Genomic DNA, 14,176 nt, shown 5'->3' with positions numbered 1-14,176 from the left:
TGAAGCTTGTCCAGTGATGTTTTGCCTTTCATTTAGAAAGCTCAGCTTCTGAATTGTACCAGCTGGAAACATCCTCATGACAGTCACTCTTATGGCAGAGCCATGAGTGTTTTGGAGACTCAGCCATTTACTACCCAAGCAAGTAAAGACTCAGTGTCAAAGAATGGAATGGGGTGCTGTAGTAGAGTTACCTGCTCCAGAGTCCAGTTTTATATGAAAGGAAATAGGTGTAGTCCACATGTGCTGTTTAGCTCTGGTGATCTTAGCTGGAGCCAGAGCAAGCTCCTGTCTTCATTGTATGGTTCATTCCCTGATCCATATTTTATCATCAGCGGAGAGAATATGGTTCTTTATGAGATTTTGTTCATTTATTTTTTCAAAGTGGACTGGGATTTATTTTCAAAACTATCCTTGACCTATTTTTTTAACTCAGAAAAAAGGGAACGTAAATGAGAAGTCTCGAATGTTAAAGAAAAGGATAAAGTGATCAAATGGTTTTTACACAGGACTCAGCTAATAGAGAAATGTATTTTGCTTTAGAAATTGCCCCTGCACTTTTAGTTTTGCAGTACGTGAGGAAGGGCTGTGCACTTACACCATCTATTAAGTCAGGAAACTGAACAGTGTTATCTTTGTGAATGATCAGCTGCATAAGATGCATTTCAAATAAGCTGTATAAATAATCCAACAAGGTCCTTCTCTGTACATTTTTCAGAACAAACAAAGTGCAGTGTGTTTTTATAACCAGATAATAATGTGATTTATTTTTTCTATTTCCTACATTTGGATATAGATTGCTATGGAATTACTTAAAATGCTGCATATAAATTAAACATTAAAAGGGAGATGGGGAGGCTGAGCTGCCCCATGATAATCTTCAGTTCCGCAGCCACTGCCTCAAGGACAGTGGGTTCGTGTCACCTCCCTTCTACTGAAAAGTGGTCACCAGGGCTGGAGTAGCAGTGAAGCACAGCAGGCACCTGCATTATTTATGGACCTCTTGTGTTTTTGTGTTCTTATTTTAATGAAAAATGGGAAAATACCAGGCTGTTTTCAGACATTAATGTTTCTCCTTTGTGCTTTCCCTCCCTCCTTGCCTTGCAGATAGGGGCCCTGAAGGACTACTACCACTTCTACCACAGCAGGACGATCAAAAGGTCAGTTCTCTCCAGCAGAGGAACCCACAGTTTCATTTCCATGGAACCAAAGGTAAGAAGAACCAGTCGGTGGCACCCCAGGAAACAAACCGCAGTTTTCATTGGTGACAGCAGGCCAGGAGCTGATGGGCAGTGTGATGCACCCATGTCTAGGACTGTCCTGATGTCCTCAGGTCTGGTGCACCTGCTTCTTCCTCTAACGGAAATAGGCAGGAGCTGGAGTTTCACTGTTCTGCCACAGTCCTTGGAGTCATGCAGCAGCTTTAGGGGCAGGTTGCTTATGGAGAGTTGTGACAGGGTGGGGAACTGGGCAGACAGATGGACCGAGCCTGACAGAAGGAAGAACCCTTTTGCAAAACTCTGTAGAAAGATTTCTTCTAGAAACCTTCAGTCAGACCTTTCTGACCATGAATCCTCATGATCCTGCGTTGCACTGATAGAGAGCCAGGACTAGAGCATGTCTAGGATAGGGGGAAGCTATAGAGAGCAGAAGGCAGCTCCCCGCTACCTTTTGCATTAAGCCCTCTAGGGTGTACACAGACAGTACACCCCTTGGAGAACAGGTGTAGGTCCTCTCATCTGAGCCAGACTGGACAGCGTGAGAGATGAGAAGCGAGGGCAGTGAGGAACAAACTTCTTATAGCAGGCAGAGAGAATCTGAAGTCCAGTTAAATATCTGTCCTTCTTAATTACTTTGGAGCAAGGGACTGACTTGTGATGGAAATCTAATTGTCTTTCAGATGTGGCAAGAGGAATAAAGGCCGCTGGGCCAACTTGCCCCAGTTCCTCTGTGCGTTCCTGGTGTATTTCTTATTAATTAGGTTATTTTTGCCCCTCTGCCAATATGATTTGGTTTGCCTGAAGAGCTTATTTTTAAATAAATTGGTAAACAAAGTTCCTACCAGCACAGCAACCTCAGCTAGAGATTCCCTGAGAAATTGCATTGCTTAGGCTCCTATCTGAATCACTGTGCAAATCAAGATTGCATTTTGGAGTCCTGCCCTCTATGCCATAGTTTACTTGTTTAATTTTTCTGTGGAATATTATGACCCAGTGTTGATTATTATGAAATTGTATCTTGGTGGTTAGAAAAAGCTCATTTCTTTTGGGTCCTAACCATCTCCTAATACTTCTACTTCAATGGCCTGTAGATTGTATTTTTTTTTTCCCTTCATCTGGGTTCAGAATTTAATTTTTCTGGAAAAGTTATATGGTAGGTCAATCTTGAATTAGTTACAGGTTCAAAGCAAAGCCAGGTTTTTCATGTTAACTGTCTTGAACTTCGGCAATTAAAATGATTTCAACTTCTCACATGCAAAGTCAATGTGAGTTTGGAAAACAAAGTTACTTGTTGCTTTGGGAAGTAAGACCAGAATCTGATGAAGGATTGGATGTGTAGCCATTTCTGTTCTCACTGTTCCCTTAGAAATCTAGCTTTTCATTTCTTATCTCAGTGAATGAAATAGTGTGTATGAGCCAGCAGGGACCTTGACTTTGGACTCTGGGACACGTAGTCCCTGGAACATGTACCCTTCTTCCCTCAGTCCAGAGGACAGCACAGGGGCCCGTGCTCCGTTCCCCTTCCTCCCAAGTGACAAAGATCCTGTGTTGGGCTGTAGTGTCCCTGCCAACCTGGTGCCTTCTGCCCGCCGTTTCACCCAGTCGTTTATAGAGGAGGGCACAGTATGTCAGCCTTGCAGATGGATGCCACAAGATGGGCTTTGGCTACAGTTTCTCTCATATCCTTCTTATAGTCTAGCAATTCTTTGGCCATTTCTTGAGCCCCGAGTGTCTTACCAGGCCCTGTGCTAGGCTCCAGAGACTCATGGGCATAGTGGGTCTCTAAGGGGTCACCTGTGGCTTTCAGGGAAGCTCAGGACATCATGATGTTTCTCAGTGCTAGGGAAGAGTGGGGCAGAAGGGGAGGGAGAAGAACGGGGAGATAGCTTAGTGCACAGCACTGCATGGCACGTGTGAGGTCCTGAGTTTGATTCCTGGGGCCAAAAAAGAAAGGAAGAAGCTGAAGAGTGGAGCAGTGAACAGTGGAGTCCTGCATTCTTCTTTCTCCAGTTTTCTTCCTTACACAGTTTAGACTCATCTCGCTTAGCTTTTCTTTTTAAAATAATAATAATAATAATAAACTTATTTACAGAGAAGTTGCAGAATGTGATAAAGAATTGCTAAATACTTTTCCCAGATTCCTCAAATACTAATGTTGTACATTTTGTCACACTTACTTGATCAGTCTTTTTCTATGTGCCTGTCTGAACACATAGACACATGCTCACTTACACTTATGCTCACACACTCGTGTGTATGTTTTCTCACTGTTCAGGAGCAAATTATAGGCATCATGCTTTTTCAACTATAAATGTGTCATTGTATGTTTATTAAAGACAGAGTCATTCCATTCCACAATCAGAACTGCAGTAGCAAAAATCTGGATACCAACTTTGATTCGTAGTGTCACTGAGGCTTTTCACATTGTCAGTAGTGTCTTCTATGGGCTCAGATCACATGTTAGCAGTAATGTTTACTCTGTAATTCTTCCTTCAGCCTTTTCTTGTTTCTTTTTCTTTAAAGAGCTAGAAATATCTTTAAAAGTATAAGGCCAGTCACTTTGTAGACTGTGTGTCAGGTTAAGTTTATCCATTTTCTCCTGCTTAGGTTCTGTTTGGTAACAACATTTTTAACATGAACACAGACAAGAGAGGTCCTCCTTTTGGTGTCCTGTCAGTGGCACAGGGCATGAGGTCATCTCTTTATGGAAGGCGCTATCTTGGATCTCATGGCTAGGATGGTGGCTGCAGATTTCTCTTCTTTAAAATTACTATTTCTCTTTCTTAATGACCAATCGATTTAAAAGCATTTTGTGTGAGATACTTACAGACTCTGTTTAGCTGCTGGAGTGAAATACCTAAGGCAGAACATGCAGAGAGCAGAGTGCCAGCTCTAGCATGGGCCTCCCTGGCTGTGTCACCCCATGGCAGATGGTATTGTGTTTGCCAGTGTGTGAGGCGGAGGCAGTACGTGGCAAGACAAGAATCAGAAACCAGGCCATCCTATTTCTTTTTAAATCAAAACCCTCTCCAGTGGGAACTGACCAGAATCTCATGATAACAGCCTTACTCTTCTGAGATCAGCACCCCATGACCTTGTGACCTCCTATTCAGCCCCATCCCTTAATGGTTTCATTACCTGTTAATAGCACCACCCCGAATACTTGGACTCTTGGGAACAAACTGCACCCAAGCCATAGCACTCTGTAAGTTTTCACAAGCTTGTGTCACATTTCATTCCAAGTTAACGTCAGTGAGACAACGAAGCAAGTGCTGATGTGGTTTGAGTTCTTGGGCCTTGTCTGTTCTTTAATCTTGGGTGTGTGTGGTGGGTGACATATGTGCCAGAGTAGAGGCACTTTGGTGGGTTGGGACTATGTGAAATGGCTTTGTGGGAAACACTGGCGATGTGAATTTGGAGTTATTTTTGACCATTACCCTTCTCAAAAAAAAGAAAAGCAACTGAGTGAATTGCAGGGAATACAGTCACTGAAGAGATCCTGGCTTTTGTGTACTCTAGTAAATTGCATGGCTGCTTTTTTTTCTTCTTCTTGCCTTTGATTTTATATAGAGGGTTCCCAAAAAGAAAATGCAGGAATAGCAACACTGACATGGTTGGAACAACCCTCTTGATGCTGAATGCTGTGGTCAGTTGAGTGCTAGAATAGCCTTGAAATTCATATGTGAACGTTAGGTTGCAATTAACATTTTAAATGCTAGGAATTCACAGACTTCTGTGGTGGTGACCCTAGGTCCAGCAATAACACGGTTTTACAAGAAGTGTTGCTACATTTTACAGTAGCTAGATCAATCAATTTTCTGTCCTTCTTGTCCATCTTTCTTTTTGATTAATTCTTCTCCAATGAGACCAAAGCAAAATTTCAGAAATAATCGTCAGAGTTCATATTCTGAAAGCCTTAGACATTTTGGTCCTAGGCATGTCCCAATCTAGGACAGCATCATTCTGTGCAGTGCTCCAGGCATGGGTGTATCTTCTGTCTTTTTTCTTTTGGATTCATCCTTGGCCAGCCTGCTTTTTCACAGGGATGAATCCAGCTGTGTGTCTCACTTAGGGAAAATTACTCATGTTGTACTGTTTATCACAGAGTCAGTGATTCCTTAGGATTAAGATTGTTTTAGTCCTACCTCTCCCTAAGCCACACTGGCAGTCTTGTTCATCCTCCTAAGACATTTTTTTTTCAGATTTGTTTGAACATGTCCAATCACAGGGAGCTCACTACCAGACAGAGGAAACATTTTTATATTTGGGAAGAGATTCAGCTTGTTAATTTTCTTTTTGGCTGTGACTTCTTCCCGCTGGCGCCTGGTTTTGTCTTCCAGAATTATATACAGTAGTAAAGCAACTTCATACAAACGCTCTTTAAATATTTGAAGTACATTGCTAATTCTCCTGGAGAAACAGTTGTCCTTTAGTAAATGTGGCGCAGAACTAAGTTCAAGGTTTTAGCTTATAGATACCTTTCCCACATTTTCATTTCTGCGTGAGCCATTTCCTCTGAAGACAACTGAGAGCTCCCGCATGACTGTGGGATGGAGGAAAAGAGGAAGCGAGGTCAGATAAACCAGACTGTGAAAGGAGAGAGCTAAGTGTGTCTTACTACACAGTTCAGTGCTTGTTTTGGCCAGGATGTGACTCTTGGGTGCCCAGAGTTCGTCTTTTTGCCTCAAGAGTGAAAGAGGTGTGGGAATCACTTGAGTACAGGGGGACCTGGCTGTACATCATGGGAAAGTTGCACAAATCCAGCTTTTATTGGTTCAAATCCTATTTCCCCATGGGTTCATGCTAGTAGTTCAGAGTTGGTTTTCACTGGTAGTGGATTCTTAATTGACCAATGCAGGCAACCAATACATTTAATTTTCCCTTTATATCTTGGAGACAGATCCCTCGTAGAGTAGATAGGGTGTATGTAAATAAGCTATCCATGTACTTTGGATTTATTAGGGGAACTTGGGAAGTAAAGAAACCTCATTCACTTAGAAGTAAATACTCAGAGGCTCACATGCAGAGATGGCAGCCTTGCCTTGGCACAAATAATACTGCATTAGGTCTGGTGCAGCGTGAACGTCTGTGTCACCCCGAGTTTGAGGGCTTCCTGCACAGCCCATCATGACTCTGCCTCCTGCCCAGCCTGCCCTTGTTCCAGCTGGTCTCCTGTGTGTTTCCTTTGGCTGGTTCAGTGTTCTGCTTTCCGTGTCACATGTGATCATGGCTTACTGGCTTGACTTTTCTCTTGGGAAAGGGCAGTTTTAGAAGTGTTAAATACCATTCCTGGATTTGCGTTCATCCAGCTGTGTGGGATGATCCGTGGGCTTGGGCGTAGCTTTCCGCCATATGAGAATGGCTGTGCTGTGCTGTGCTGGATGGGGCGGTGTTGTTTAGGATTGGTCATAACCGGGGTCACTTCGGAGTCTCCTCTCATTGTCCACTGTGACTGAAAGTGGTTACCATGGGTCTTGAGAGTGCTTCTGGGAGAAGAGTGGGCTTGGATCCGGTGTTGAGCGAAGAGGATATCAACATCATAATGAAAAATTTTGGAGGCCTATTTTATTCTGGGCTATCTTTTTTGTCATTGTACCAACTATGAAATGCTCCCATTCTTGCAAATACCTGTTTTTAGCTTTTGATAGCATTTTTGAGTCTGAAAACTCCTCTAGAATATACATTGTCGTGGGGGAGCATTTTAGCATTAGGTTTGCAACCTGCGACACATTTATGATGACAAGCTGGCTGGGATCGTAGCAGAGATGTGAGGAGCTCTGTGGCTGAGAGCTCACCGTGTTCTCCGCCTCCTTCCTTTCTATTTCTAGGTTCCCTAGATGTTTGGACAGTCAGAAGTCAGAGGCTCAGGTTGTATGACTCTAGGGTAACTGATGAGCAAGTTTAAATCATAACCCAAATCTCTGATAGGAGTGAATTCAAAGAGGAAAAAAAAAAAAAAAAGGATTTCTCAGCTACTTTGGCAAGGCTTCAGCATCTTTATTAGAGAGTGCTTGGCAGTCTTTCATGGGAAAGGTCATAAACTTGCATGCCTGCGATGGCAGTGCAGGTAACAAGGCGCAAGATGGGCTGGAGAGGAAATCACTGTGCTCCCAGCGAAGTGCGGCACTCCCCTTGGTGCCAGGGAGGGAGTGGCCGCTTCCCAGCTGTAGCTGAGCACCTCATCTTGGTGCGGTTAACCCTAGCTCAGAGGAAACCAGTGCCAAAGGAACTACGAGTCTCGCTTTCTATATAACGTGTCCCAATATTTAATGCTGGCAACCAATTCAGAAGTTTTAAAATATTTGTGTGAACCAAAGAACACACACCGGGGACATCGCAATTTGTGACCCTTCCAGTTGGCTGTGTCAGGAGAACAAGAGGAAGGCGTGAAAGCTGGACCTTAGTACTTTGGTGGTACGGGCTTTGGTCTGATCCTTACCTGGACATGTGGCTCTAATTTTGACCCTCAGGCTCCGCTGTGGGGCTCCAACATGACTTGTCTTTGCCCCTTGGTCTCTAAATTGAAATACAGGCATCTTTTAGACACTATTTCAAAACTGCAAGAAGTGAAAAAAAAGTGGAGGGTCTTTCTTGTTTCTCTTGAGCTTTATCCAGTTTTCCACTGACATCTCACTTCTTAGGGAAAAAGGAAAAGGAATAATTCAAAAGAAAAAGTAAATGGGAATTAAAAGTGATGGCCATGAACACAGGATACGGAGTGTACTGAGGGGAGATTACTATTTTGTATAATCATGTTAGCTAATTGAAGCAAAGGTACCAATTATAAAATCCCTGTTATTTGGTAGGTGTAGTGTTTCTAAGGTGTCAGATTCTAAACACACAGGTGTTGAATTTATTTTTTATTTCTTTTATTTGCTTATTTATTTATTTTGTCTTTTTCACTATGCATTTCAGGCTGGCCTTGAGCTTACTTTGTAGCCCAGGCTGGTCTTGAACTTGCAGTGATCCTCCTGCTTCAGCCTCCTGAATGCTAGGAGTATAGGCATGGAGGACCATCATGCCTGGCTCAGATGTTGAATTAAGAAAATGTAGAGTCACAATAAATTTCTTAAGTTTCTTGATAGATACTGAGAAAAGAATGTTGAACCCAATTGTTCTGTTGAAGTTTTAGGCAAATTAGGATAAAATAAATAAGCAAATCTTGGGAAACAGCAGAAATAAAATCAGCAGCAATAACAACAAAGCCCAAAGCCATTTTAATCATCAGTTCTAAAGAGAAATCATACTATTCCATATTATTTATATTAATGAATGCAAAGTAAATAATCCAATTAAAACATCATCAAAAAGACCTAATTAGTTAAGAAGTGCTTATGAATTTTATTTTTGAGCACAGGTCTCCCAAGGATCCACCAATTCTTGCAGTACAAATACAGACAATCTGATGAAACAAAAAGAAACTTTAGGGGTTTTGTTTCCACAACTTTCTTTATAGGATGAGCTTTTAGCCTCTCCCAAATCTTCCGTGGTTGAAGACTCAGCTTTGTTAGGCACACACTTAGAGGAGTGTGTGATAGAAGAGAATAGAATGGAATAGGTAAAGTTATGCATGTAAGAGTGAAAATGTAGGTTAAATCCTTATCGCAAAATAGGGAATTCCCATCAAAATAGTGGTATAAATTCATACAAATGAATAAAAAGAGATATGCAAAATAATATGTTAAGTTTTATTCCAAGAGCATGTATTTTTTCAATTGTTATAACTTGTATCCAGATGTTTCCCAGAAGCCTCATGTGGTCCTATGTGGGACCTTTCAAAGGTGGCTGATTTAGATTATGTGCACGTGGATTAAGGATGTGATACTGGGATTAAGGCGTGGCCAGAGGAAGCCTAACCCTGGGTGTGGGTGGCAGTCAATATAGACTTGCAGCCAAGAGGCAGAGGTAGACTTGATGTCACTGCTACACCATGAACTGTTTCTCCCCTGCCATCCCAGGATGCCTTGGAGCTAGCCAACTATGCATTGAAACCTCACAGTGTTTGCTGAAATAGACCTCTTTTCCATTAACTTGTGTGAGTCAGGTATTTTGTCCCAGCGGTGAGAAATGTAACTAAGACACCGTTTATATTTTACATTTAAATGCAAAGGAACTTTGTATGTACCTGCAGTTACATGCAGGACAAGGTTGGGAGAATAAGCATAGAAATAACTCTTACCCTTTCCAAACTGTATACTTTTTAAAAACATCTATTTATATAATACTTCGTTATTTTGCAGTTAATGGATATATTTATGTTCTCATCTGATTCATATCTCACTTGGCATCATTTGCTTGTTCTGGAATAAGTTGACTCAGTTTCTTGTGACCACATTGCCTGAGTTTCTTTCTGCTTCTCCTCGTGCCCCAGTAGCATCTCTAGAAGGATTGAAGAGGAGGCGTGAGGGAGAAGGAGATACCAGGAAGGAAGGACTGCTCAATTTTGGCTTGAACTAGATTATTGGTGGTGCCATATATTAGGAAGGAGAATTTGGGGGCTGTGGCAGTGGATGAGTGGGTTTGCTGATGGCTGTCTTTGCTGGTGGCCCTTCCTGTACATCATATGTAGAGCTGGAGAGTCCAGGACTCAGTTAACCCCTTACTCTCTCTAGCCAACCTCATTCCCTCCCACTGTTGAGGAAGTACTTTCATGTTGGTGTCCTTTCAGATTTGTAGGCCTTCCTCTTGCCTACCAGCGTCTTCAACTAAATGTCTAATCACCTCTAAAGTATAAGATGACATGCACGAAGCCTTCAGTTCCTGTCCATCTCCCAAACCTTTTCTGTTCTAGTAATCGGCACCATGATTAATCTAGTTACCTAAGACAAAAACTGAGCACCTCTTCTTGAGTTTCTCCTCTTTGAGTCATTCACAGATCTTGTTTGTTCCACAACTAACCTGTAAGTTGAGGCCATGAGTCTGAACTTTTCTTTCCTACACCATCACCATCCTGGTTAACTGCAGCAGCATCCTTGACCTGGACCACAGGTAGCCATTGCTCCATGTCTGTTATGGTTGATGCATTGTATCAATTTGAGGAGCTTAGAAGTTTAACTGAGAGGCTCAGCAGAGAGCCAGGATCCTTACTTTGTAAATGTCCTCATCCTGTGCAAGAAGAGGGAACAGAGATTTTGTGAGAGCTACCACCTTGGAGGGTTAGGGTGGTCTGTGTACAATATAAGGGAGGAGAAGAGGCTTGTAAACCCTTCTTTTGCCCTGGCTGCTGCCTTGAAGTGTTGGCCCAGTGCCATGCCAGCTTACCTTGGAGCCAGCTGATTATGGAGTAAAACCTCCAAAAACTGTAAGCTAAGTAAACCTTTCATTCTGTAATTTTGGGTGTTGGGTATTTTGGTCCAGCAAAAGTAACCAAGACAATGCCCAACCTTGTTTTTCTACAGTGGCAAAGATGTATAAAGATCATATCTTTCAATGATAGTCTATTGAGCTTGGAATAGCATCTAGCTTTTTCTTAATAATGTTCAAGGTGCATGAAGATCTGGCTTCTCATTTCCCCAAGTCACCCTTGAAACATTGCCTTGCTGCTTCTTATATTCAATTATGTATTTCTGCTTCTCTTCATTGCTTTTAAATATACTCAGGTCTTTCCTTCCACCTGGATTATGTTTCCTTTGGTTTTTGCATAATGATCATCTTCTCGTTCTTCTGATTTCAAAGGATTTGTTACCTCTTTTGCAAGACCTTCCTGAATAACTTTTGCAAAAATAAGTCCTTAACCTCACCAGCCCACTTACCCTCTGGCTTCATAAAGTTAATTTCCTCCTTGGTATCTCTCTGAATCTACAATGATGTAGTTTCTTCCTTTTTTGTCACCTTTCTCTTTTTATAATATAAACTCAGTGGGAGCAGGAGCCTCATGTGTCTTACTTAGCTGTGCTGTTCCCATGACTGGAACATGTATATTGTACATAAGTGACCGTCAGTAAAAGAGTGAATGAATGAGTGATATTTTACAATTCATTTTTGAGGGGAAATAAATGATAGAGGCAGTAATAATACTAAGAGCTGTGATTTTTCTCTTCATTCCTCTAGAATTTAAATCATTTTGTGCAAAATTCTATGTCATTTTAAGGGTAGGCACAAGAGCAGCCACTTGCAGAGATAGGGTGTTATAAAATGAAGGGGGATTGGCTAGATTCTGGACATTTGGATTCTTGTCTGTGTTTTACTATTAGCTCTGCATGGCCATTAGCACGTCACTTCTCATTGGGCTTATTTCACTTGTAAAGTCGAGGAGCAGATGAGCTGTTTGCTAATGTTCATTCCAACCCATTAATTACCATCTTGAATCAGTGTCATTTGTGATTTTATGTGCCCACATTTGCCATGAGATGTGCATTTTTCCATGTCTCTATTCTAATTTCTTTGTTAACTTCCTTTTAGTTTATCTTGCTATGCAGAATATTTCTTACCACATTCAGCTCTCCCTGTAGACAGTGTAGTGCCTGACAGAGGCCATGCTGCAGTTTACCCACTCAACTGTGCACGCATTTTGTGCGGAACGAATCCTGTCCCTTGTTGCCCCTCACGTTTCTTCTCACCGATGAGTGCCATGAGGACGATCATGGTTATTGCCGGTGTTCCTGAAGTTCGGAAGAAGACTGTTTCAAATAGTGCGATATTGCACTGAGTCGTTTCTTTTAGGGATTTAAATGTTTTGTGTGGTTTCTGAAGACCTGGAATACTTTCTGAGATGCAGCACCAGTAGGACAAATTTGTAAGAAGTAGATTGAGGGGAGACATAGAATCAGGAGATGAAATACAAAAGGTAAAAAGAAAAATAGCAACAAGGGTGGATATGTGTGTCAGTCAGGGTTCACTAGAGAAACAGACATAAAACAAGATATGCAACTGTATAAGAAATGACGAGATTGGCTTACAGTGGTCAGCCACAGAGTTGAGTAAGGGAGTGTGCAGAGGGTATCTGCACATGGAGCTGAAGGATCCAGCCCAAGGGCTAGAGCTCACTGCTGTGTCCCGTGCAAGTCCATATTGGGTCTATGATAGAACACTGAAGAATCCTAAGAAGCCATCAGTACCTCCTCCTTTGCCTTTTAGTGTATGCAGGCTACTCCCCTGGGGTGGGTGAGGCACTCACACCATCTGTGTGCTCTCCTTTTGCACAGGATGAGGATGATATAAACTGGGGACTCTGTCCCCCTGCTGAATCTCTTAAAGTTCTGCCTTCTCCAGTTAACACAGTGAACAATATCCTAGCACAGTAATGCTTGCTCTCCATACCCCAGGATGTAGAGCTTCCGAATCACTTAAGCTTCTACACTTCTCAAGTTGACACAATGTATAAACCATAACAATATGGTTAATGCTAATTGTCGGTGTTATATGTATTTTAATCCATTGGCAAAGATAAATATTTTTGTGTATGAGTTGTCAAATCCAACCTGCTTTTCCAGAAAAAGAAAGACCAGCAGAGCAAGCAGGTGTTAAACAGGAGTGTATCCTTAGGAGAAATGTGCTAGGTCCCAGCTCTAAGTCAGCTCTGGCTTTGGACACAGTGTTGTGGCAATGTCCCTTAGGATGTGAACATCACTCCAGACTCAGTCCTTTCACAGGGGATGGCCTGCAACACACGCATGTGCAGAGGTGAAAAAGGATGAAGTCTGGGGAAAGTTCTTACCACAGAAAGTTGACACCTCATGGGGATGAGAAGCAGGAAGGAGATCCAGCCGACATCCATGCATTTCTCCATGGACAGATTTGAAAGCTTGTTATATAGAAAGTGTTGACCTGTCCCTCAGAGATGAAAACCAAAAACAAAACCAGACCTAATCACTGCCTGTGTAGAGCCTGAAGCCAAATCAAAACAAAATAAAACACAACACAGCACCAGGGTTTTCAGCATCAATTTCTGTACCAATGTACAATTCTGAAAACACTGTAAAGTTGAGACAGGAAGTCATTCATTAATATATTTTAGAAAACTTTTAACTTAGCCCTTGAATTTGCTTGTTTATTTGTATTTGGTACTGGGAATTGAACTCAGGACCTCATGCTTGCCAGGCAGGCGCTGTGCTGCTGAGCTGTATCCCCGGCTTTCAAGTTTAAATGTTCCTAAGAAGACAACAGATTTTTTAGTATGAGTACATCTCACATATGGCATGGGCCATCCTTGTCATTTATCTTATCTGTGACTTTCACTCAACATCCTGCATTAGTACATGGTAAATCTGACAACCCTGTTTATAACTGAGATTAGAACTACAAAGAAAATGCTAATACAGAGACAGGGGTTCAGGGAAAGTGGTACCGCTGAGGATCAGCGCTGAAAATCTGTACCCTACCTCAGTGGTAGTCAATGGATTGCTCACCGGCCGCATGCCACACAGTACACCTTGAAAACATCATTAACTATAAAATATAAAGGAGCAAGAATGGAGCAACTATTGCTTTTTTCACTATGCTTTTATGTCAGGATCTGTAGATTGTTTTCCTCATTTATAATGGTGTCCACAACATGATAAGTTTCCTCCTCATGATGATGGTTTCGTTGTTATTAGTAGAAAGATAAATTACTTCAGCCCTTATAAGACATTTTTACAAGCTGTTCTATACACCTGATCCTTAGGCCTCTGTAACGAGTAGTGTGCATACATGACGTGTGTGTGTGTGTGTGTGTGTGTGTGTGTGTGTGTGTGTGTGTATTTGTAATGGGGAGATGGCTTCTCTAGCCTCTGGGAGCTGCCGCAGCCTGGACATGTTAGATGAAAGCGTTTATTCATCAGTCCTCTGATAAGCTGTCATCTCTCAGCTTATATTATTATAGGTGAAGCAACCATTTAAAGATTGTAGATTTTGGAAGCTATACACAGCATGGTTGGAGGTTCCAGCTTCCTAGGTCTAAGCATTAACTGCTGGCACGTGGGTCTGGAGTACAGCCTGGCCTCCAGCCTAAGATAGTTATTGGGAGAGGACAAAGGCTC

The 14,176-nt window shown here is 42.1% G+C and overlaps 1 protein-coding gene across 3 annotated transcripts in view; it reads left to right on the top strand.

Annotated features, from left to right (window-relative positions):
* The window catches only part of Pcsk5 (proprotein convertase subtilisin/kexin type 5), a 416,016-nt gene that overhangs the window by 39,960 nt on the left and 361,880 nt on the right, over positions 1-14,176 (top strand). For all 3 annotated transcript variants that reach the window (XM_003472222.4, XM_013155069.3, XM_063249684.1), the window contains exon 2: positions 1,105-1,209. In XM_003472222.4, coding sequence (XP_003472270.2) covers positions 1,105-1,209 — 105 coding nt within the window. The remainder of the gene's footprint in view (positions 1-1,104; positions 1,210-14,176) is intronic.

The sequence above is a fragment of the Cavia porcellus genome, unplaced genomic scaffold (genome assembly GCF_034190915.1).
Source record: "Cavia porcellus strain 051 isolate PalLab524CR breed Dunkin Hartley unplaced genomic scaffold, mCavPor4.1 scaffold_1, whole genome shotgun sequence".
Taxonomy (NCBI): domain Eukaryota; kingdom Metazoa; phylum Chordata; class Mammalia; order Rodentia; family Caviidae; genus Cavia; species Cavia porcellus.
Note: the sequence above shows the minus strand (reverse complement) of the source record. Positions and strands in the feature narration are given on the sequence as shown.